The 27459-nt window shown below is 27.0% G+C and overlaps 2 protein-coding genes across 2 annotated transcripts; both read left to right on the top strand.

The window, feature by feature from the left end:
* Positions 1 to 1437: 1437 nt before the first annotated feature.
* LOC132927144 (carbohydrate sulfotransferase 11-like) lies at positions 1438 to 11912 on the top strand. Its single transcript, XM_060991606.1, has 3 exons — positions 1438 to 1732; positions 7002 to 7210; positions 9805 to 11912. The coding sequence occupies exons 1-3, from the start codon at positions 1636 to 1638 to the stop codon at positions 10492 to 10494; spliced, it is 996 nt and encodes a 331-aa protein (XP_060847589.1). The 5' UTR covers positions 1438 to 1635; the 3' UTR covers positions 10495 to 11912.
* Positions 11913 to 15426: 3514 nt separating this feature from the next.
* On the top strand, positions 15427 to 25736 carry LOC132927153 (RUN domain-containing protein 1). Its single transcript, XM_060991616.1, has 13 exons — positions 15427 to 15955; positions 17713 to 17797; positions 18031 to 18171; positions 18233 to 18404; positions 18509 to 18603; positions 19841 to 19931; positions 20363 to 20454; positions 22676 to 22803; positions 23063 to 23264; positions 24254 to 24463; positions 24541 to 24638; positions 24716 to 24810; positions 25522 to 25736. Exons 1-13 carry the CDS (start codon positions 15828 to 15830, stop codon positions 25626 to 25628), a joined length of 1644 nt encoding a protein of 547 aa, XP_060847599.1. The 5' UTR covers positions 15427 to 15827; the 3' UTR covers positions 25629 to 25736.
* Positions 25737 to 27459: the final 1723 nt, after the last annotated feature.

Below are 27459 nucleotides of genomic sequence, written 5' to 3'. Positions count from 1 at the left end.
ATTTATGTAATTATTAGTAAAATGTTCGAAAGGGTTTCAAACTCGTGTATTATAATAAAATAAAATAATATAGGTTAGTTGATATAAATGACAAAAGACTATTAGTTTTATAAAAAAAAACTAATTAATTATGTATTATGTATTATTGATACAGTGCGCATTTTACTTGTGTGTGCACGTTTGGAAGCGTTACCACTATTATTTATTTTAGACTACTGTCACAGTGTCACACACACCATAAATCACTTGCTACGCATACATTTACACGACACAGAAGTTATTGCTTAGAAAATTGCCTATATTGATCTCCTTAGTAACGGTCGGTATTGAATCTGAATTAATTCAATAGGTACTATAATAATAATTATTACAGATAGTTTTTAAGGAGTTAAATATAGGCAATTTTTCGAGTGCGTATGCTGATCTTATAAATTTGTGTGTAACAAGTGAACACGAATGTGTATGCGAGTGTAATTTAAAATAAATAGTGAAGCGCTACAGCCTCCACAAATTGTACAATTCACTATCGCAGCGTCGCTGCTCGTGAACGGTAAAGGATTTATGCTCATTCGTATGTAATTTTAGTCAATTCTACCGATACACATACACCTCATCTAAAAGACATCCGAAGATTTCTGAGAACTCATTTGAATTGGTTTATACATCTACTTATAGATTAGGAATGCAATTTGAAAAATATAGCTTGATAAATTTTTAGTACACATAATAACAAATTAAAAACAGTTTCAATCACATTACTATTATATAGGTCCATTGATATGATCGACAAAAAATTGACACATTTAATTTGATGACCGTTTGTAATCTTTTTCATTTTCAAAACGATTTCTAGAAAACCCTTGGTTTTTAAAATATATGTGAGATGGAAATTAAGTCTACTGTCTAGTTCTTTTTAAGTACTTACTCATATGTTGTGAACTTTTATAGGGATTAAGGTCTGTAACAGATTGTAATTAGTGATTACTGGTTAGTGATTTATTTTGTTTTTCTATATAATTTGGGTACTTATATACATTCTAATATAATTTATTTCTCAAGTATCTTTTTAACTTGTTGTTAACATTAATAACTAAAATATTGAAACTATTTAAACTTGACCTACATTCTTAATAGAATTCTTAGCTTATATTAAACATCTGTTTATAATAAATTTACTTCACCCATTTAGTTAAGTTAATAGGTACTTTTTAGTTGTTTATGCGAGCACTAAAAGTAATTATTTGTATAATGATATTAAAATATTATAGGAAATAATTTTGCTACATATTTATTTTTATCAATGATAAAATACTTATAATATTATTTATGAAGGAAAACCTGTTTCGTTGGAGGTGGTAAGTACTGTCGCCGTTACTCCTTCTTAAAGTCAAGGTCAACAGCGGCAATAGATGGTTGACCTACTGAAATGGTTGGAGAAATATTCAGTTATGTGGCTTAAAGACGACAACTTCTTCTTCTCTTTTACCTTTTAACTATATTATTAATTATTAAACTATGTGTTCCTTATTAGTTACAAATTTAAATTTAACCAGGTGATTGGAAAAGTTCTTACGTGACACCCATTTTTAGAGAGAAAAAAATGATTCTTCGACTGCGACCCAAAGAAAATAAATTATGATACTCAAAATTGTGATACTGTGTTGGATTATAATTTGTTCAACAGCAATGTTATTTTACACTGAACATTTTTACATAAATATTTTTAAAACCCGTAAGTACTATTAAAATGCGTTATTTACATTGTTTAAATTTTGCGTATAAAAACATTTATTATACGGACGTAAAATAATATACTAAATACATACAAATATATCTTATAATCTGCAATTATCATGTAAATACTTGTATATTAATCGGTAAAACCTTTTGAACAAATAACATATACACTAATGCGTAAGATAATATTTTACAATTCAAAATATAAGTTATTTTTTAGAATATGAATATAAATAATATAGTCATGATTAAATAAAAAAAAGACAAAGGTTAGGTATATTTCTTGTAAAGTAAAATATAGTAAATAAGGTACATAATGTATTGACATTCAGTCATAGTATAATATTATCTTTAATGTTAGTCTATAGTAAACATAAACTTTTAATCGTTTAAACAAAAACAGATTAATTTAACATATAGTAGGTTCGAACAGTAGTATGATAATAAGAAACACATAAATACACAATATAGGCTCAAATATATCACTATAAAAAATATAATATAATCATGAGTGTATTTCATTGCAGCATATCCTTATTCCTTAACTAAACTAGCTTATTACTTACTGGCCCAAAATTGTTGTCGAAACTTTAAACTCTATAGTCCATACTCTATAGCATTGTTTTTCAACTAATGTGTCGCCGGATAAGTGCCGCGAAGTATGTATATTAAATGACGCAAAATGTACAAACATTTTTGATACGACTTATAACAATAATTAATTGGTATCTAACATTTGATATAATTTTTTTGATGAATAGAAATAAGTTATTTTTTATCGAAACATATTATTATTATTTATAATATATTTTTTCTTTGTTATTTTTAATTTTACATTATAAATTAAAATTAAATATTAAATATTACCTATTATTCTTATTTTTTTATTCTGCTGCAAAGTATGACATACTTCTATAGCGTGTCACCGTATAATATAAAGGTTGAGACACTGCGCTTTAGGGACATAGAATAACGATAACAACACAGAGACTAAAATATATATTTTTTCGTTCTATTCAATTTGTATTAAACTTTGCATTAACGCGGAGGATTTTGTCCTCACACTCCCCAAAATATATTTAAATTATATACGTAAGTATGAATTAGTCAGTAGGTACGTAATTAATCTATATGTACAAAGTTAGTTGTTAACTTTGTATATATATTTGTTACGGGGAAACCTCAGATATGCTTGCACAAAACGTGATCTGTTCACGATAATTGGGCAAAATGTCATATCTTGGCTTTTGCCCGGGCAAACATAGTAGTGATCAACCTTATTTAGGAAAAACCGTAGCATTTTAAATACTATATACTATAATATTAAATATAAATAATTATAAAAATAAATATTATTGTTCAAAAATAATTAAATATGCATAAATAATAATAAAAATATATTTTATAGTATAATGTTCATTTTAAGAATTAAATAAGTTAGTACATTTATTTATAAAAAATATACTTTTCTGGTATTTACATACAGGATTAATTATTATTCTTTCAATATTATTCACCAATTAGATAAAGTGTATTCTGTGCACATGTGTTTATAATATAAGAAGTAGATAAAATACAAAACCAATGATAAGTATACTACGTATGGTCATCATAGGCGGACATCGCGGACGGGGATTTAGAGGGGCTTAGTCCCCCAAGTATTTTAATAGATCCCCAAAAATCGAAGGTAATATGTTATATTTATGTATAGAAGGGGGTGCGGAGTCACTTTACATTGGATTATTATAGCCCCCTAAAAATTCAACCAAATGTCCGCTTATGGCGGTCGTTAATAATCGTAATAAAATCTTACGAAAAAAGTCACTACGGTTTTGCTCAAATAAGGTTGGGTAGATGTACCTATCAGGGCAAAAGACGAAGTATGACATTTTGTCTAAGTATCGTGAGAAATTCGCGTTTTGCCAGGGAATTTCTTAGGTTTGTCCGATTTTTAGTTTTGCCACGATTATTTATTATATTATAATTACTTATATTATATATTATACAGAAAAAATATTTTTACAAAATAATATGTCAAAATGTATTAATACCTATCTATAAATAAATTAATCAAAAATAAAACTAAGAAAAAACTATAAGAAACAGTTGGGCCATTACGCACTTTTTAATTTCGTATACCTAACACACTTAGCATTTTATTCAACACAAAAGTGTGCCGTACAACACACAATTTTAGTTCCTAGTACAATACATTTCTATGCCTTAGCATGGCAACATTTTATATTGTTATTTGTTGTCATCATATTATTATTATATCAATACCATACAATTCGGATTCTTGAAGTTTATTTAATTTAATTTGAAAAGCCACAAACGTAGATAGATGGTACTAGATACGTGTACATTATTATTTATTAAAACGCGCGAGGTAAATCTATACGTGAAAAAATTAAGTACTTATATTTCATACTGTAAAATATTAATGATGGTTATTTTCATACTCGTGCTGACTTTGTTTATAAAAAAACTATTCTAATAAAGTATCTATATAGTAGGCTATATTATAATATTATTTATAGTATTTATACCTAGTATATAATAATATTATAAGGCTTAACGTTTTACCTAGGTGGTTAGGTATATACAAAAAAAGAATAATATGTTAATATTTAAACCATTATTGTGTGTGTGTTTATTTGAAAAGCGCCGAATGTCACCTCTATGCCAGAACCTTTTTCGTAATGTTTATTTATTTAAAATGTGGAATTTATTGACAATTGTCTCTGCAAAGTATAAACATAATAATTATTAATACACCTACCTTAAACTTTAGTCGCGGTGAATCAATATTACCTTGAACCTTTTTTATTCTCGAGTGTCTATCTTCTACTATTTGATCATCAATAGAGAAATTATTTGAATGAATCTTTAAATGAGATAGGTACGTATATAATCGTAAAATCAAAACACGAACACTTTTTATTTAATATTTTAATTCATGGAAAATTAATAAAAATTAAACAATGATTAAATGTATACTGTAAAGTGCCTGGAAATAATAATAATAGTAACTCACACTTTTAGCGTTTATACGAACCTTGAATATTGATCAAGTTGATCACGTAAAAATAATATATATATCATCATAATTGGCGGAGTCATGGATGAGGTTTTATCACTTTCGATATTTAATAAGACTAAAACATGCTATAATAAAACGATAATATTTTAAATTATGGAAACAAATTATAAAATATTAACCGTGGAGAATAATAAATAGAATACTACCTACTAATAATTAAAATAAATACAAATACGCATACGATGTTAATGCTATAAATATGAAACTTTATACATATAATAAAAATAATGCTGAAGTATAGTCAAAATATTTTGAATTTATTATTTTAATTTTGTTAAAATATGATAATTTCAAAAATTTATCTATATAATTTAAAAAAAATTGGGTTTGTTTTGGAGAGTGAGTAATCTATTTAAAATTGAATTTAAAAAAAAGAAGGAGAAGTAGGTAACCGCTCTACTGTACAGTAGGTTTCGAGTGTGCCTCAAACATTGAGTAGGTCACTGTAGTGGATTTCTATTTGAATTCAATGTTAAATTATTGTATACGAAAAACCATTCTGAATGAAGACGTCTGGTAGCCTATATTACCAAGTATAGTATTATATTATATAATTATATTATATGTAATTATTTTACTATTACTGATACGGACATACGGTAGGTTGTCCATTATTGTGCCTAAAACGTACTTATTAGTTACTATAATAGTATATAATATTATTGTTATCAACTTAACGTAGAATAACGTGAATTGGTCAGTGCTATAAATATTTCGAAAATTTTCATTGGGCGTAGAATGTGATAATATTTATATCAATGGAATATTTAAAGTTTAATTAAAAATTTAAAAATGTGTAATTTAATTGAAAAAGACGATTAATACTTTTGGAATTAAAAAAAAAAAAAACTAAGCGTTTAATGAGAAATCGTTACTTTATGTGTGTATAACCAATTTTCTCTAAATTTGACTTCCAGACAATCATAAAAATATTTATGGCACTACCCTCAAAATTATTTCCTATAATTCTGGTAAGAAAAACTTGTATGGAACTTTGTATTAAATGTTTAAACTTTAGATTTGAATTTAAAAAGTGTTATGAATTTTATGCTACAACTTACAAAGTCATTTGCAAAATGTTGTGATGTTGTTAAATGTTGTAACTATTTCTTATTTAAACTCATTTATGTCTACTGCTCTATAAAGTAATAATAAGTAGAAAAATAATAGAATAAAAAACACATATATCATTAAAAAAACAAAAAAGTAAATAACATTCACCGCTCTACTCAGAATCTAAAATTATAAACTACAAACACTTTTTAAAGCCTTCGAAAATGTATGAATAAATGATAAACAATATAAAATATTAATAATAAATAGCTTATTATTATACTCAATTATTATGTGTTAACACATTAAACGTGTAAAAACAAAAACTCAAATATATTTGATAAATGTTGATTATCTAATTATAAGATGTTTAACACCATTGATTTCTTTTCGGGGAATGAAGTGTAATCAGGTATTAGAAAATGTTTGTAATCAGAAATAATATACGTGTGTTCGGATGTGCGTTTTGAAAGTATGTCAGCGTAACATATTTTGCAGCATGTCTCTATTTTGCACACACTATTGTTGTACACTTAATGCTTAATTACGAGTAGTAGGCTTTGGGCGGTAAAGGGTACTACTTCCAGCAATATATATACATAATAAATTATTTCGGTATACTAGGCAAATGCGAGAAAAGAGGAATGAATATATTAGAACAGTATTTTTTAAGTTTTAATTTTTTGTAGGTTTACAATGGTTTCCTACTAAATTGTTTTATTTTAATTATTTTCATAGTTAAATCATAATGCGGTATGTACAAGCTGTATTTTCTGTATTTTTTAAGCAAATTTTTTTTTTAAGTATTTGTTATCAGAATTTCGATGGATTTCGTCAAATTACAAAATAATTTAATAGCTGGTAGAGCTGAAAATTAAGTACAAGGTTTCTTACAAGTTTTTTTAACATCAAAATCCACAATTTTTATATTTTTCATATTTTACATGAGTAAAAGGTTTTCTGTGAATTTTTTTTCAAATTATCGTATAATATTTTACGGATAATAGGAAAATAAATTATATAAATACTAATGGCAAAGACTGCCGTTGTACAACAAGTGGTTTTTCTTTAAAATGCTAAAAAAACTTTCTTTTTTTTTGTCTCTTAGATGATTTTACGGAAGAAAATTATGACACACAATCGTTTTTAGAGAGATTGATCTATCTAGAAAGACAAGAGCACGTGTCAGTGATGTGCCGTTCATTCAAGTTACCTAAGAACGACGATGACTACCAGCAAGCCATCAATGATAGCGTACTCTTGGACCACATTCTGGTCGACAATCGACATAAATTGCTCTATTGTTACGTACCAAAGGTGAGTTAATAGTATGTTATACATTATTAGATCTTAATACTAATAAGACGTCACACTCGTAAGTGTTGTATCCATCTTACTACATGGAGAATTGGCGATTAGCAGAAACGTTATGGTGTTATTGGCTTTAATATTAAAACATTTAAACTTAAAAGTATAAGAATAATATCTATTTTTGAACATCACTTTTTACGGTATAAATATTTTAATTTGGTTATGTACAATATTGTAAAATACCAACGTACAAATACCGATAATATGCTACAAGTTTTTTAAGTTTGATAATACAAATAATTACAATTAATATAACGGTAAAAAATAAATAGTAATATTGAATCTAGTAACACAAAATTGGTTTTGTTGGACGCAAATTTGCCGTGATATATACATCTGTAGGACCGGAGACAATACGTCATAAGCATGTAGGTACGGCGTGTACTGTAACATAATAATATAATAATATTAAGTACGTGAAACAGTCAGCGGCCAGTGTGTATACGTTTAGGTAAATAATATGACCACGAAGATTAAAACTAGTTTTATTCTCCATAGTCCATGGTATTAACAACTACTAACCCACTTATACTTTACCGACCGACTTCAAAAACAGATTAGGAGGTATATACGTATAGTCTTCTTCCTACATATTATATATAAGTACTATATAATACTGTACAATATAAATACACGCTCACTTACAATTAAACCAGGTGTCCCGGTTATTTCGTATATATATATTATATATATTGTAGTGGTTCCTAAAGTACATGAACCGTAGTGCCCTGGGGTGTTATAGAATCATTTTCAGGTTGAACAACAGAAATATAAGATTATGATAATAGTGTAATATATATTATAATAAAATAATTATTTTGGACATTAAATTGACGTTAGCTATAGTTTATAACTAATTGTCTTAATATAATATAATATGATGTAAACAAATTGATAAGTACGTCATATTTATATTACTTATTATGTGTTATATAAAAAATATATAATACATAAGTAAATGTGTATAATAAAAAACTTAAAATAATAAATACAATATTATAGGATTTATTTTGTATAAGAAAAACCTGACCATTTTATTAGTTAATCGTTTCTTGTAGCAAATTGACTATTGAGTATGATTGGTACTACGGGGAATTAAAAGTCAATTGGTACAAAATCAGATATTTAAACGAAGAATAACAAATTTAGTTATTTTATTGTAATTTAAAAATAATATTCGTGGGTAATTTTTAATGTATATAATCATATTTTAGACAAACAATTAAATTTCCAAATGCAATATTTTCAGCAAAAATAAAATTACTCAACCTACCATTTTTGACGTTTTTGTAATAGTAAAATATATTTATATAGTTTCAAATAGCCACTAGTAATATTTTTAAACTACGATAAAATAACTAAAATTGTTATTCTTCGTTTAAATATCTGATTTTGTACCAATTAAAATGTTTAATGTTTATAAAAAAAACTATGTATATACCTACATTTTTAAAGTTTTTGGTTACAGTTAAAATTACGTAAGGAAACCTTGTGTTCAATTTTCAATCTTATAGTTTAAAAATGTAATATTTAAAATATTTATAACTACAAAATTATTTTCAAATTTTCGTGATGTTAATGAATTTTGTTAGAATTTGAACTTTCATATTCATAAAAACAAATTGTGAGTTTATGCATCTTTAACAAATTATGAGGAACTGTGTTTTTGATTTTCGAGTTTTTATATTTTTTTATTGATATTTATAGAAAAAAATTCAAATGCTTATAAGTAGTTCAAAAAGTTAAAATTATACCATGTGTAGGAAATGTTAATGTAAATATTTGGTGATGTGTGTGCCGTGTTGACAATTTAAGTATCTACTGTTATTTATTTTTAAATTACAACAAAATACTAAAAATCGACTGAGGAGAAATTAACATTTTAACGGCACGACGGGGAGATGGAACCTATCGAACGGTATGGCAGTCGGTGCAATGCCAGAATACTCCGATTATTGCCCCATGAAATGCGGTAGATATATGGATCAGTGCAATGCCGGAATACTCTGACTATTGCACTATTGACCGATATAGATACCATCCGATAGGTTTGGTTGGGATGTTTCTACCCGAAATGCGCAAGTCTGCCCGGGTGGGTCTTGCTACAAATCAGGTAAAAGACTGGTGTTTGGTCGTCGGTCGTGCGGCCTTTTATATGCTGTTTATCGGTGATTATTTCAGCCGGTGCTGTGTTCTGTGACAGAAACCCGAAACCGCAAAAGTGCAATCGCCGACAAACGCATAATAATTATATAAACAAGAAGAGGAATGATAATAATAACAATTATAATAATAATATAAGATTTAATAATGTAAGGTGGGCGGGAGGGCAGTAGTGTGCGTTATCTTCGCGACTGTGTGTGCTGTCTGAACAATCCACTTATAAAGTATTTCGACTATATCCAATTTGCTGTCAAAAACCATCCTCAAAGTTGAAAACCAAAGAATCCTTTCTTACTTCCCTCTTGTATTTTATATATACCAAGACACTATATAGAGTGATTAAAAAACACACATTATCGTGACGTGTCGTCCCACAGGTGGCGTGCACCAACTGGAAACGGGTGTTCATGGCGCTGTCCGGGAACGCGGAGCCGGGCGCGCCGGACCTGTCGCAGATCCCGGCGGACGTGGTGCACAAGCCCAGCACGCTGGACCGGCTGAGCGACTACCCGGCGGCCCGGGCGGCCGACATGCTGGCCACGTACACCAAGTTCCTGTTCGTCCGGCACCCGTTCGAGCGGCTGCTGTCCGCGTATCGGAACAAGCTGGAGCAGCGGCACCAGGACAGCTCCCGGTACTTCCAGTCGCGGTTCGGCCGACGGATCGTCCGGCGGTACCGGGCCAACGCCACGGAACAGTCACTGCGCGACGGAGACGACGTGACGTTCGCCGAGTTCGCCGCGTTCGTGGCCGACACCCGGGACACGGTGTTCAACGAGCACTGGGCGCCCATCGACAGGCTGTGCCGGCCGTGCGCCGTCGACTACGACTTCATCGGCAAGCACGAGTCGCTGGTCGAGGACTCGGACTACCTGCTCCGGCACGTGGTGGGCGCGGCCGACGTCCGGTTCCCTAAGGGTCCCGACTCCAACACGTCCACGCAGTTGGTCAAGTACTTCGCGCCGCTGGACCACGACACCGTGCTCAGGCTGTACAGCACGTTCGAGCTCGACTTCAAGCTGTTCAACTACAATCTGCAGAACATCTTCGGATACGAAGTGGGCTAAGGCGCGCGCTGCAGCACTCGCGCATATCGTCGTCGATTCGCATAATATAATAATGACGTTACGCAATCATTATACGGCCGGGAATGTAATGCCACGAGAAAATCCCGTAAAATGCTTTTTGTGCCCTAAAATTTCAAAATAATGCATTTTTTTAAATTTGAAAAAAAATCTTTTACGGGGCTGTACGATAACAAGTCTTCCGTGCGTTTTAATCTAATAAAAGAATATTATTATACTCATTTAATTTTCCGTCGCCGCTCGTAATCTCGATTTTCGTCGTTCGGATCGTTTCGAAAAATTTCGATTAATTAAACTCGAAAAACTTGTTGGCACGTTATAAAGTCACTTTTTTTAAAGTAAAAATCATTAAAAATAATATTAAAAAACCAGATTTCGAGTGTTAAATGCCCTAAAATGCTCTAAACAATAAAAAATACCGGCTTAAAATTTAAAATTTTCAACAAATGCAAAATTAAAAATTTTTATTCTGAATCGAGTAACTTTAATAGGTATTAATATCAAGAAAACAGTGCTAAGTGTATAGAAATCCCGGCCCTAATTATTATTGTCAGAATAATTTACTTCAGAATAACCGTCCGGATAACTTTATCCGACGTATTTTCGATAATATCCTTTATGTACATACCTTTTAGCCATTCTCTTGCGTTTATTATAAGATAATAATATTTTAACTATTAATTATTATTTATTACATGTTTTTAATGGACGAAAATTAAAAACAGTTAAAGGTTGTGCCTACGAGGAACTATGTGATACATTTTATGAGTATGAATGAAAACTATCTTCTCGATTTTTTTTTTAGTTAGTTCTCAGAAAAAATGATCTACGAATATAGAACAAATAGTAATTAAGAAAACTCGTGAATTTGATTGTGACAATGTTATGATGCGTTTGTGTGCCCGTGTTGCATACGAATATATGATACTGTATTCTCGATTTTTTCACACTTCCGTACAAATTACATGTACTACTTATACAACATTTTCGTTCTTCGATGGACTCTTCACATACCTGTAGTGTATTATTTATGATTTCAACGTAAAATGTTCTGATCTATTTGATACGACAGGACAGGTGATACATTTTATAATTCATAATTTTTATTGTGTACGTAAAAATTATAAACATCGCAATCACCAGGTACGATTAAATTATAACACTATACATTTTGTTTTTGTGTACTAGCTATTTTTTCTTCTATTCTACGGCGATACTAAGCTACCTATTTTATTGAATGCACACTTGGATTTGTTAATAATTTACTAAATAATATTTATTGTGTAAACGAGTAGTGAGATTTTCACAAAATTGTACATTTTTAATTTATTTATAATAATACGATTAATTATTATTGTTATAAATTGTAATATACCTAAATAATATTATATCCTATACAATTCTCTTTTTATGTTATAATTCCTATTACAATACCTGCTATCTACATTTTATTGTTAATCGTATTTCAGAAACAATATTACAGGGTATTATAATATGATTTTATAAGCACATATTAATGTTATGTAATACGATTATTTATTGTAATTTTTATATTAGTAGATCGTGAGAAAATTTGCGTTAATTTTGAACGAGAAAACTGTAGGACTAATATGGTAACCAGTAAGGTGGATTTTAATTTCAAAATATAGATTCTGATCCATTAACAAAGGATTCGTACTATATTTTTTTATTCAAGCGACTATCAGTGATTCTTTTTCTAACTGACATATATTAATGGTCATAAAAACGAACAAACAGGCTAAAATAGTTATTACTTATTTGAATACCTATTGAAAATTACTTAAATTGAGACGTGGTAAGTGGTTTAATGAATCAGAATTAATTTTTAAAATAAAAATCCATCTTATTGAAGTCTTACAGTTTAATCAGGCGATGTTAAACTTCATCGTTTTGAGTGGCTTGAAAACACTGACTATAATAATATTTTTTATTGGTAAGTGTCTTCGTTTACGCGTCGGTCAAAAGTAGGTAAGTTAGCTATTCAATTGTACAGGTGATGATCATATATTTATTATATCTATCCAGATTGATCTACACAGTTCAATGGTCTAAATTAATTCACATCTGTAACAAAATTATTAATTAATGTTAATTTTTAGCTTTTTTAATCGTTTGGCCGTACAAGTTATCAAAGTAAAAATTAGATCCAATTTGTCACTTGCAGATACACCACCCTCAAAGTTGAAAATTAAAGCATTTGTATTGCTTCTAAATGTGACGACTGACACACAAAAAAAAATCATAGTATAAAACCAATATTATATAACCTATATAACGTTGTTCCGCTCAGAATTTAAAAATGTATTTTAACAAAATAATAATAATCTTTGCAATGAATTGTTCATGTATTTTACTCAAAACATAAAAAGTGAAATTTTTTAAATTAATATAGCGTTATAAAAAAGTTTTATTAAGAATGCATTCAAAATTAATTCTAATAAAATACGCCTGTAAAAAAATATAGGGTATTATATTAAATAAAGTAATTTAAGACTCGAATGAAATGAATTTAAATATGAATTATCATTGGTCAGTAGATACTATAGATATATAAATGTGCACAGTAATTAGTAGTCCACGATATATTGTTAATACCATTTTGTTTTTCGGATGAATTTTACACTCAAATTTATGACCATAAAGGATTTAATTTAAATTATTTATAACTGCGTTTTGTGTGGTTGAGCGATGTCTCAGATTTATCTGAGTAATACTTTTTTATTATTTTTATGTTTTTCATGTATTTATAACGTTACTATAAAAACATTTACAGTTACCTATACTCTCTGCAATGACGATGACCACTCAAATACACTCAACGGATTGTCTTTCTCGCTTATTTGTATATACTACATTTAATATACTGAACAATTATTTTATCGAACAACGCTCATTATTTCGATATCTATTAACGTTTTTAAAAATATTTTTTTTACATAATATCATCCAGATATGTATAACAACACTTTTTTCCATTATGATTTTTTTATTTTTCTTACTTTTTTTGAATGAGTACATACTTAATGAGAATACTTAATTTCATATTCTAAAGCAGAATATTTTTTGGAATATTTCGATGCATAAAAATCAAATTTGGACGACTAGTTTATGAATTATTATTAGATATTTAAAGTTAATACTTATCAAGTTATAAAACATTAACTAATAATCTGAATTTCGATTTTTATGTATCGAAATACTCCAAAAAATATTCTACTTCAGAATATTAAATTAAGAATGAAATTACTCATTCAAAAAGTAAAAAATTTAAAAACCGTAGTATTTGTAGTAGGTAACTGAATGTAAAAAAAAATATTTTCAAAAACATTAAAATAGATATTGTAACAATGATAGCGTTATCCGATAAAATAAAAATAAATTAAGAATGTATGTACTCATTCAAAAAAATTTAAATGATAAAAAATACAATTAAAAAATATAATGTTTTATTTTTATTAGAAACTATGTAATAAAAATATTTTTAAAAACGATAATAGATTTTGAAATAATGAGTATTATTCGATAAAAGAATCACTCTGTATAATTTAATTGCAAATGTTGTTTGTTAAATTCTAAAATCAAAATAAATATGACGATAAAATATTTATTTACCTAATTGTATCCTCTATTATAAAATATAAAGTAATAGTCTGTTTTGCATATTTTGTAGTTCATATAATTTTTATTTTCCATAAATATATTTTCCACACAAATTTCGGACTATGAAAAAATTTTGGCCCAAGAAAACTATTTTACCTCCCTTAAATTTGTCTCACCCTATTTTTTATAATTTGCGTTTTTAATTGGCGCTTGATTATTTTTGGTTATATAGAACATAATATTACCCTTAGATTAGTAATCATTACTAAACAAAATTACTCATATTTTGCACTTGATAAAAATTAAAAACAGAATATAATACTAAATGTATTTAATTTATTTTTCTCTACAGCCGCGTAAACATAAGAACCCTCTAATTATTATTTGTCCGAACAGCCAACTACCAGCCGCGGCCCTCCGGCAAAAGTCCGGATATCCCGCGCCGGCCGCTATAATGTATAGTAATATTAGAGTACACAACCGGACGTAGATAGGTATAGTTTCAAATTAACTTATTCCATATCGTCTTTATTGACATGCAAATACATAGTTGTATTTTCCTCGATTAGGTTTATAATGTCCAATCACGACAAAATTAGGCGTACCCATACCTCTATAAAAAATATTTAATATGTTTTAACGGTATATTTCAACAGTTGTACGCGATGAAAACGGATAACGTAAAATCATTATTAGGTATTATATATAGGCGGACAGCCTGTCACGAAACAATATAATTCTGATCGTTTTAACGATTTCAGTTAATATTTGTTTAACACAATGCAAAAATACTGTAGCGTAATACACATAATATATTATAGCCAGTGTATCTACTCGGGTCGTATATAATATACACGCGCAACATACGCTGCAGACGGCTTATGATATAATTAATTATTAACTCGTTTGGGTACACTATATATATACACGTTAACATTAAATAATTGTTATTATGCTATTTGACGTGATTTTAAAAGTGCGAAAGCACATACCTATATATAACGTATATACATATATAAGTATCCGTTTAAATCCTCACGCGCACCACCTATATATATATATATATTATATACTTAATTAGTTTTCGTCGACTTCATTCGGCTTCATAAATTATATATTATGTGTGTGCAGTGTGCGACTACCGCCGTATATTATATTCGATATTATTGCAGTCGGCGGCGGCGGTATCGTAGTAGTGATGCGCTGTGTGCGCCAAGTCGAACGCGAACTTTGGGAACCCGTTGCTGACGTCATACTAAAAATCGATAGGCCCTCCCTATAACACATATCTAGGCTTCTATATAGTGTTAACAGCTGCAACTGACAAACGTGTGGGTTGCGTACTTAGTGTTCTTTTACCGAATCGCTTTACATCATATGACAGTTTGATAGCGAACTTGTTATAGCAAACAACAACTTCCAGTGTTTATATAAAATATATAAAATAAATATCCTTTGTTTTTTTTCTCGCAATTTATCGTGTAAAATTTGCATGCCTATAAAGTTGAAGCGACTACGATAATAAAAATAAAATAAATCATAACTATACACCCGCTTACTCGAAATATTATTAAATATATTGTTTTAATTATATTTAATCACGATTTTTTTCTTATCATTTAAATTGCCATATTGAACAAACTTCACTTAAGTTAATTTTACAAACGATTATTTGGACGTCAACCGATTTTACAATGGAAATAATAAAGGCAAACGATGATAATAGCAACATAAACATCAATAATTGTAACCGAACGGATATTGCAGATGAACAGGACAGTGCACTTTACTCGTTTTGTGAAACTAGTCACACGAATTGGAAGTAAGTCCTACGATCAATAAGCCACTAAAATGATTAAAATATTTTTTTATAGAGTCGATATTTTTAAATAATACATATAAATGTTTAGAATATGAACATTTTGTCTTTAGATTTAAAGTTTAGTAAGTACTTATAGGTTACTATAGTATAAATCCTGAATTAGAATAACATATACAAAAAAATTTAATTTACAGCACAGAGTCTTAAAAAGTAATAAAATAATATTACATAGATTGAATTTAAAAATAACACCATATGGTTTTAATTTTTCGATTCAAAATTATAAAAACCTCTTTTTTTGACTTTTGATTTTGGCTACACACTAGTTGCATCCCCACAAGATAACTACGAAAAATGATAAGTCTTGATCCAAAATACTGCCCGTATTTTAGCGTCTACGTTATGGTCAGAGTTTTTTTGCATAATATTCGAATTGTAACCCTATTGACATTTACTATTTTAAGAGTTTCTATCATTCATCCACACCTATAATATTATTTATAATTGTCCATAATAATAACGAAAGCCAACAGTCATAATTTAAGTTTATTTATTACACGTTGTCATAATAGAATATTAAATTCGTAACTTATTTCCTAACCTTCGCCCGTTAATATAATTGTAAATAAATAAATAATTCAAATTTTCAAACTCGTTTAAAAGTCACAAAGTAACAAATAATGTTGTATCGTTTATCATTTTAATACATATCTATCATATTATTAAAATATTGTTGACAATAATGACAGTTACAAATTTATAAAAAAGAAATAATAAATTTTACCAGTGCCATAATATCGTTATTATTATTTTTAAATATGATAACAATTTAAAATAAAAACGGCAAAACAAAATTATATAACCTACCTTCGTATCAATGCTATATATATCTAGACAGTCTTCTGTGTAAAGGGAAGGAGAATGAAGTTCCTTAATGTACATAATATTTATTTTTGTATTTAAAATGTTTTAATTAGCATATACTGAATAAAAAAAACATAGGCAGCAATTCGTATGTATAATAGAAGCTAAAATATCTAAAAAGCCTTCATTCAAAAGACATTTTTAGCGCAGAACGCAACTAGTATAGCTAGTCACAATTTTGAAAAACTTGAGTTTGACAATAAAATTTGTAATAAGATTAATTTTGGGGCGTTATGATCTAGAAAATTATTGGGAGGATATTTATGGATTACGGTATTTTGAGAGACTATTTCACCTATCCACCCAGTATCTAAAAATGATGTCCATGTTGTTGAATGTTAATGCAAATAGGGTGCACATTTAAATATTTATAAATCTATAATTTTTTTTATAACAATATAATTTAATCGGAAATCTGTCGTTAGTTATAATATTAAAAATTGTAATCTATAATGTCCTACTAAATCGACGAGCAAATATTATTATAATTTTTAATATATGTATGTAGTAAAATTTCTTTAAAAAAATACCAGTCATATTTTATATATATATATATAGAGAGAGAGAAACATCAAACGTAAATATTATATATTTTTGTGTTTGATACTCGATTATTAATATTTTAATTAATTTAACTTCATTAACATAGTATTTTATGATCCACTGCTTATAATTAATTATCCCAAACAATGGACTGTTCAAATTTTGCTTTTTTCCTAATATTATTTTATTATAATAACTATACTTAGTCTAAACTAATAAATAGATATGCTTAATTAATATGTTATTATAAATAATACAGAATTATGAAATGTCAAAATTTGATTTTTTAGTGAAAACAATAAAGTTGGATACTTAGAAGAACAATATGAAATTCTTCATTCATCTGTTATAGCTTTGACTTCACATTTTTCACAGGTAGCATGCAAGTTTATGATGAGTACAAGCACTTATATATTGTTTATCATATTGCACTCTTTTGGCTCTTTAACTAATTGCACCATAATTTAAAATTTACAACTAATATAGGTTTGATAACTAATTATTTAAAATTATAATATTTTCATATTTTAAATTTTGAAACACTTCTTCTACTACTAACACGAAGTACCTAAATTGATTATGTTTATACGTGTGTGTTTAATATACAGGTACAGTTGAGAATTCATCAAATTATTGAGTCACCTGATGAAGAGAAAAAACATTTACTTAAAAATTTAGAGGAATTTGCATTTAAAGGCATCCCAAACGTGTATACGAATTGTTCTCTGAACCACTTACTCGTAACAACGGTAGACTTTTATTAATTACATTTTATGAACGAAAATGTATAGGTAGTCTTTTTACTCTTAGAACGATGACGACAAAATGGTGGAAAAAAAACATCAAGTTCAAATTGAAGTAATCAAGGAAATGAAAAAACAGCTAGAAGCTTTAGAGAATCATATATACAATAATAAAGATGAATTCGATCTTCCAGAAAGTTTCGTAGACGTTTTTCGCGAAAGACAAAACAATATAATTAGTAAATAATATTATCTTTTTAATTTACATCAAATCTATATTATCCTATTTTCCGTTCAGATTAATAATTTTTATTGATAATCCAATGATTTTTTTTATTTTTAGATCAAGTAGAAAAAAAATTAAATTTAAGTATAAAAAACTCTAAAAATATGTCCGTAGAAGAACTAAAAGAAGAAGTCGATAATGCAATTCAAAAGGTACGTAATCAATCAACTAAATCATACTGTACTAAACACCTATAATAAGTTATTGTAATTTCATATTTTAGTAAAATGCCTAAACTCTTATATTGACATCTCAAAAGTAGGTCATTTGAAATTAATGCTGACAACATCTCTAGTTTATTAAAACAGTATTGTTGTTGTTGTTATATCTGTTGATACATATAATAGATACAGCCGGTAGAGGTTAGTTTAGGTATGTGAAAATTGTAAACGAAATATTCGTGATTATTCTTTTATTCTACGAGGCCTTTATGTTATAACACTATTTACTTATAAAATGCCCGTTACATAAGGATATGCAAAATTTGTGTTTTCCTGGTGTGTGGGTAATATGATGATGTAACGATAGGCATGATATAATATTATATTGTCGGCAAACATTATGTAAGTGCGAATACATTATTTTCGGTAATGTATAGATACAATTATAAATAATATCAAGTTCAATACGAAAGTTGTATACGTCTATTTTAATATTTTGTAATTGAACAATTGAACAGCGGCGTGTGTAAACAAAACAAGCTCAAATAATATATAAATTATTAAATGGCCTATTCGTTATAATATTTACGTAAATTTTTCGAAATTTCGTAAATACGGTTTTTGAGTAAGTACCTACATTTTTTGGAAAAACTTTTTATTATTTTTAGGTAGTAGGTACTAAGTACTATTATACTACTATTACACCTAAGTTTTATATCGTATTTCTATATACTTCATTCATTATTGGATTCTATCAATATGCATTACCCACCCACTTTGTTATTATATTACACACCACTGTTATTGAGAAGTACCTACTCAAATGTCTAAAAATATCTTTAACTTTCAAGTTTTATGTACTTAGTTATTTAATAATATTTTCGTGGAATATATTATTTGTGAAACCCATAACAATATTCTTTATTCTATACATATTATAAAATATGCTGCTTACCAAGTACTTCTGTAGTTCTGTAAAAAAAATAAATTTTTTATCTATAATTATTTTTATTTTTATAAAAACATATTACATGTATAAAGTATAAATAAAATTGAATTTAAAACTAAAATTACATGAATAGTTAAATTTAAAATAATTATTAAAATCGATTTAATAAATTGAGTTGCACCCGTACGGTTTGACTGTTTTACCTATACCGGCTATACCAATTAATATAATATATTGTTTAATAAACAGTAAAATACACATATCCAATTCTTTATTTAGTTGGTAAATCCAATGAAAGCCACAGAACATTTGGTCGATCAGTTAAAAACGCAAATAGCTGATCTTGAAAGGTTTATACAATATTTACAAAGTAAGTATAATATTAATTAATTATTATTTTACGGGATACATGCCAATATAACTGTGCTAATTATTTTCGTATACTTTTACCTAAGAAAAAAATCATTTTATCCGCTATATAGTCAAAACTCAGTTAAATTTAATTAAAATATAACGTCTTACACGTTATAAATTCTTAAATACAATTTTTTTTTTTTTAACAACTAAATTGAAAAAAACTTCAACTAGTATATTTACCCAAAAGCATGACTAAATATGATTAAAAATACAAAATAATTTTTAAGTTTTATTAATTGGCAAACAAAATATTATAACAAAAAATATAATTAATTATTTATTTCCTTTTTTGTTTTAATAAACTTCCATTTCGATGCAGAACTAATAAATAGTATACTTGTTACCTGGTTATATTTTTAAATTTTTTATACTTAATATTTTCAGCTGGTAAAATCAAATTAAAAACACCCGGAGAGAAAGTTACGAAAATAGCAGTATCAAAAGACAAATGTTTTGAACGAAAATCGAGAGACGTGGTAATTACACATTTTAATTACGTAATATACTTTTGTTTTTTTTATTATAGTCTTAAATTTTGTACATAAAGTACAATATTTATTACCATTAAAAAAAGAGCCTAAATACAAGTTGAAAAATAAAAAAAATTAAAGTTCAACAATAAAAATTATTCGCTTGGTCACAAAGTTTGAAAATATAATATATAATCCACCGATTCCCATAAATTGTTATTATAGCTATATAAATAAATTTAAAATCTTATAAATATAAATATTTACAATTCAATTTTTGACAATATTCGACAAATTCCTGAAAATTTGCAAAATGTGTGTTTATACTTTATAGCTGTGGCTTTTAAATTTAATATAAAGTTTTTTATATTTAAACCAAAAAAATAAAATAAAAATATTTAAACATTTGAATTTAAAGTTTAAATAAAATAAATATTTAAACGATTAATGATGTAAATTATTTTGTAATAATTCAGAAACATTATTCGTGTGGAATTTTATGTATATTATGATATAATTATATACAATGATATTTTAAAAATATGTTGATTAATTTTAAGAACTTTATGAATCTATTCATTCTACCTATTTTACAGTATTTACAGTTAGATATTATTAACTCATGAACATAAGTCATAAATTTATAATAATAATATAATATAGTATAAAATATAAATCCATATATTGTATTATTATAATAATTAAACACTAATAAATAATAATATAACAAATGCAATGTTATTAGAAAAAATTATACCAGCCTGCTGTAATACTAAAAGTAAAATAAATGACTTTAATAACTATACCGAAAAAACATTCAAAAATACTTAATGATAAAGCCTGACAATTCGTCTCCGCTTAGAATCGTTTTTTGTATACAGTGATCTTATATCATTAAATTAAAATTAATTACACCAATTATAATGACTCACATAACACTTAATGTATGAGTAGAACTATACCCACTGGTCTACCTTTTTAAAAATTATTTTAATGATTTTTAACATTTTTGAAAACAAATGTTAAACAAAAAGTCAAAAACATTATTTTTCTCAAGCTAAAATTATTCGTGATTAATCGATAAAGTAGATTGATTATTGCTATAGTAGATTTTTGAATAATTATCAGGACTATATTCTTGGCATTCTTGCTAATTCTATTATCTGTATACCTAAAATTTTTCGAATTATATTGGTTTAGTTATGTCTATAATATAATATATTCAGAACAGTTTTGTGAGGTTAATATTAGTGCTCTCAGTGACGGTAAATATGTTTTTCATCTAAATCTTTATACATACTATAAAATAAATCGTTTACGGACTACGATTGAATATATATATATATTCATATTTAAATAGTGATATAGTGACAGTTTGTCTCCACTTCATTTTTCGTACACAGTGATTTTAATATGTTAAATAATAATCGAAATCAATCATTTTTTTTAATTTTTAAAGGATCGCATTCTAATTATTATTGTTTAGTCGTGTAAATACGCAACATATATTTGGTTTCGAAAAAAAAATATAATACGTATCCCATCTAGAAATGTCGATGATCGAAGGTGTGGTTACAATTTTCCATTTATATTTCTTGTTATAAGGTTTCTCGAATTTATTTGAATTTTTAAATAATAAAAATATAAAACAAAGTTTAAAATTAGTTTGAAAACGTTGAAAATTGACGCATTATAAATAAGAATAATAACTATACGGTTGTTATGGCCGGTGAAACGTTTTTAGAATCTACAATTAATAATTTTAAATTACAATATAATTATAATTAGTATAGCTATAAAAAATTCTTATAAATAGCTTAAAAAGAGTAAACATATTTTTATACTTTATTTTAAAGTATTTCATGTCTAAAAATGCGAATTATTCGAAAACGTCGATAAAGTTTTTTGAAAACTTTTTACTCCTAACGATATCTAACATAATGTTATAATGTAGAAACCACTTTCAAAGTTAAAGATTGTAATATTTTTACTGCTCAAAAACGTAGTGATAGACACAAAAAACAAACATTAAAATACTATGAATTTAATGTTATTGTTTTATTAAAAATACCGAATACAGAATAACATATAAAAAATATACATCTAGTTACAGTGTTGGTGATAAAAATATATAAATTCTATGCTTTAAAAAATTATGTTGATTTTATTTGTGTATATTTCTTTTAATCCTAATCTTAAAACATTTTTATATTTTAAATACATACAGAAAACTGTAGGTGCTGTTAGACGGTTGACTGCAATAATACAAATGTTCATCGGTACTCAAATATCATGTAGTCAACGTCATTTCAAAATGAATACATTGAAGAAATCTATGAAAATAAATCACTGGGGGTAAGTTTAAGCTTTACATATACCTATATATATGTATAATAAAGATATTAGACACACAGACATCTTCAATTCGTATCACATTATGTAAATAATAATATTTATAAAAATAATGTACCTAAAAAAGTATAATATTAAATCAGATAATGGAAAATTCTAAAAGTTTAAAACACAAAATTGATTTAATACTGCTTTGTATTGACGTGTTTAAAAAAAATGTACATACATTAAAACATAATATTGTGTTTTATGTTTTTTATAGTGACTACAGAGCCAACTTGGAGTTAGTTGTTTCAGAACTATTAGAAATGCTTGCTCTACCTGAAATTCATATCGATAGTGATTATATGTCGGACTCCGAAGGTGCTATAGCCGCGATGGAATGCAATGGGAAAATAGCGTTAATGGTTCGGAATCGATTAGCTCCAGCCATTCAACATTTGATTCAACATGGTCTCATGGTGGTAAAGTGAAATTTATAAAAAATTATTAATCATAGATCAGGATTTTCAATTTTTGGTCCATATATACCCGGGATGTAATTTACGTATGTTTTAAAAGTACATATATGCCGCAGTTTACATAGTATATGAATATGACCTTTTTGAGGAGACGCAATTTACCGACTCTGTGCTGATTTAAACAATTTTGAAATTTATAAAATAATCAATAATTTTATAATAACCAATATAGTTTTAAAACTTAACACGAGAATACGAGATTCACTATTGGTAGTACTTACTGAAAATAAATATTCATAAAAATATATAAGCATCATTTTTGTTTTGTATACACATTTGAAATTAACATTTTGTTGAAATTAGATATTTAAATTATAATAATAATGATTTTAGTTAATTTTATAAAAAAATAAAAATACATGTTATAAATACATACTATTTTAATAATTTATAATAATATTATAAATGCTATGAAATGTATCACTTGGTGATACATTATAGACTGATAGTCTTCCGTATTTTTTTCATATACAATGATACCATATCATTGAATTCAAATTTAACACATTCATCACAGCTAGTAATCCACTAGACACCTACTATGTATACTATACAGCAAAGTGGTATACCCAGTGGCGTGCTCAGCTTTTTTAAAAGGGGGGATATTCATTTTTGACTTGTTATAGAACCTACATTTTTTTATGTAGATAATAAATCATTACAAAAAAATCCAAAGTGGGGATATGGCATCCCGCGAGCACGCCACTGGTGGTATCCACTTATTCAACTTTTTTTTTATTTTCTATTGCAATTATCTGTATATTAAACTACACAATTTAATGAAAATAATAATTTATATTAAAACCATTAATCAAATTTAAAAAAAACCTCAACATTAAGGCATTTAGACATTAATATTATATTAATTATATTACAGATATCTAGTCGATAGGAAAAAAATTATAATTCCGTAACAATAATATATTATGCAGGTGGGTCAAAGCACGAGTGTCGTACCATTTGTGGACTGTTTGCATCCAAAGATGAACAATTCAAAATCATCAATGCACGCATGGGAGCTCATATTAAAATACTACGAGATAAAAAACGGTGATTATTTCAACTCGACACCAGCCCGTAAACTATCTCAGAGTTTCAATTTAGATATTGAAGGCTGCAAATCGTCAGTTTCTTATAAACAAGTAATTACTCGCACGATATTTTATTTTTGTAAATTTAGTAATTTTTTTTTCAACCGACGACTTTTTTTTTATTACAGTGTCTACTTTCTATCATTGGAAATATAATTTCATCCCATTCAAGATATAAGCGAAGTTACGGTTCGTGCTTTAAAGCATTCGTATGCGCTGGACTGAAGTAAGATGCATACAATTTAACACTATCTGTATAAACCTACTAAACTATATTTTTTTAACAATAATTTACCTTTTCAGTTCAAAAATGTTAATCAATTGGTTAAAATTTATATTCAAATGTCAACCATTGGTCGAACTTTACTATCAACCTTGGAGTTACGTAGCGCAAACAGGTTTGATTTATTTTTACTTCATTAAAAAATATGGATAAATTGATTTGACTCGCGTTTAAAACATATGAGTAGTACCATTGAGTGTATACTCAATGGTTGTACCTACTAAAAACGACTTTTTTTAAAAATATAGTATTAAAAAGTTTAATCAAAGCAATTAGTAATATCTACATAATAACTGTTTTCGTTAAATTAGTTTTTGTGGTGTCCTTACGCGTTGTAGACAGAAATAACAAAATTTGATATATTATTTTATATTCTAAAGCATTGAGGAAAGTGATACTGCAGTTATAATATTATACACTTATGCTTATATTCCACATAGGTAATTATCTTAGTATCCCAAGAATATGATATTACATTATTAGTTATTAGTTTAGAGACCGGAATTATATGTATTAGAACGTTCAAATTGTGCACTTTATACATTTAAGTTTTGTATCAAATTAAAAATAATCAAATAAATTAACAATGTATTTTCGTATATCTAATAAAATAAATACTAATTTTCAAAATCACATTCGAAGTGTAGCAAATGTAAAATACAACAAATTAAAAAAGGTTTTAAAATATTATAGTAATAGGCCGGAGATAGAACTAGGTATCTATAATTTTTAGTCTGTACCTACATAAAATTAAAAATAAAACTTTGATATCCTATATCACGTATTGCGTATTGCATATAACAATGGATAATTAATTTTATTTCAGGTTTCGACGATGCATTGCATTCACTGGAAAAATTGAACCAATATAATTTCGATCTACCTGCAGATTTAGCTATTCGACAGCTACAAAACATAAAAGATGCTTTTTAATATTATTATATTTTAAAAACAATTAATATTTTTGTAAACAGAAAATAACTAATTTTTGTCTTTGTTGTTTATTACTTTATTTTCGTAGAATAAATAAGTTTAAAATAATTTTTTTTTCCTTTCATATACTATAATTTGTAATGAAGATCTATTATCTATTACTTCAATAATAGAGTGAAACAAACTATGTTTTTTTTTCTAATAACTTATTCAATCGACTATACTATCTTAGAACATCTTGTATCAACCAACACATCATGTATGAATATAAATATATATTATGCTATATAATATTCCTGTTGGCTTTACCCAATACACTGAAGTACCTACCTATCTCTTTTATTGCGTTATCTTGTCAAGGGCTTGTGCCCGGTTAGTATAGTAATTTTCTATTCTTAATGCTTCTCTGAGTTTCATTTTAATTCGTAATATGTTTTGCATACATTCTTTACTACTCGGCTCATATATTATGTTTTTTATATTATTTATCTTTTTGAAGATATATCAATTAGTTTCATAATATTAGTTTGTCCCAATTCAAAATAATTGAAGAGTTATTTTGCACATTTTCACTTCATTGTTTTTTTCTTCATATTTAGCAATTTTTAAAATAATATTATTTAATGATTATAATATAAATAGGTATCTATCGAATAAATCAATGTGTATAATAAATTAAATTACTTATTTCCTTACTCAATTTACATATTTATTAGAATATAATTTTTAGAATAAGGATTTAAATAATAATAAAGAATGTATATAGAGCATAAGCAAAATAACGGAAATGTTATTTTTCTGAAAAAGGGTTTAACCGAAATTGATTCTATAAAATGTTCTTTATCAAAATTTGCCATAGAAATCAATACCTACATTTTTCCAGATAGGAACCCATACATATTTAATCAAACACAAACAAAATTAATTAGTGGGTATGGTAAATAAAAATATAGTAACTAATAAGTAAAAAAAGTTATGAAATAAGTTTTTAGCACAACTGCACAAATTATTATAAGAATATTATATTAAAATCACTACCTAATCAAAAGTAACTATTCACCCAGCTATTCACGTTGAGCTATAAGTAATTATTATAATTTTTATAAGGTTAACAACAATGTCGATTAACAATCAATAAGTATTTGAATAAAAATATATATGAACAGTGAACATGCATTTTTAGCATTCAAAACCAAATGTAAAAAGTGTACCTTGCCACAGAATTATATATACTTATTGTAACGTAAACAAGGTTAAAATCAATAATTATAGATTGTAAATGTGCCGAGCTCATTAAAAATCTTCTTCATTCCATTAAATTACAACATAAATATATTTTAATAATTATTTTTGAAATTATGTACTATATTGTGTATAATTCATATTAATTAAATTGTAAATATTAATGATATGCGTATGTGACGTAATAGTACTTATACCTACATGATTTCGTTTTAAACTACATAACATACCACATACGTAATTTTTATTAAATAATTTACCTATGTACTTGGGTGCAGTAAACATAATTGTAACAATAGTATTGACGACAGGGGCGCACCCAGGATTTTTTTTCGGGGGGGGGGAGCTAAATTCAAATAATTTTTAAATTTTAATAGTATTTATTTTGAAATATGCACAGAAAGTGTACATCATTATTTATTGTCGATGAATTGTCTATGGCAACATTGGCAACTGGTTGTTTTTGGACTTCTGCGGGTGTAGTGTGTGACCAAACTTTAAAATAATTTAATAATGATCCAGAATGATTACGTTTCATTGTATTTAAATTCACTTATTGGAATCAACAAAAAACAATAAACAATTAACA

This window comes from Rhopalosiphum padi, chromosome 3 (assembly GCF_020882245.1).
Source record: "Rhopalosiphum padi isolate XX-2018 chromosome 3, ASM2088224v1, whole genome shotgun sequence".
Classification (NCBI taxonomy): Eukaryota; Metazoa; Arthropoda; class Insecta; order Hemiptera; family Aphididae; genus Rhopalosiphum; species Rhopalosiphum padi.
This window is presented reverse-complemented; position numbering and strand designations above follow the sequence as displayed.

Excerpts from the sequence above, each read along its gene's own strand:
- LOC132927144 (XM_060991606.1), top strand. The coding sequence starts at position 1,636 with ATGATACTCAAAATTGTGATACTGTGTTGGATTATAATTTGTTCAACA. Across the intron at positions 1,733-7,001 it reads CATAAATATTTTTAAAACCC|ATGATTTTACGGAAGAAAAT; the intron begins GTAAGTACTATT and ends TTTGTCTCTTAG. Across the intron at positions 7,211-9,804 it reads TCTATTGTTACGTACCAAAG|GTGGCGTGCACCAACTGGAA; the intron begins GTGAGTTAATAG and ends GTCGTCCCACAG.
- LOC132927153 (XM_060991616.1), top strand. The coding sequence starts at position 15,828 with ATGGAAATAATAAAGGCAAACGATGATAATAGCAACATAAACATCAAT. Across the intron at positions 17,798-18,030 it reads TGACTTCACATTTTTCACAG|GTACAGTTGAGAATTCATCA; the intron begins GTAGCATGCAAG and ends TTTAATATACAG. Across the intron at positions 24,639-24,715 it reads TTCGTATGCGCTGGACTGAA|TTCAAAAATGTTAATCAATT; the intron begins GTAAGATGCATA and ends TTACCTTTTCAG.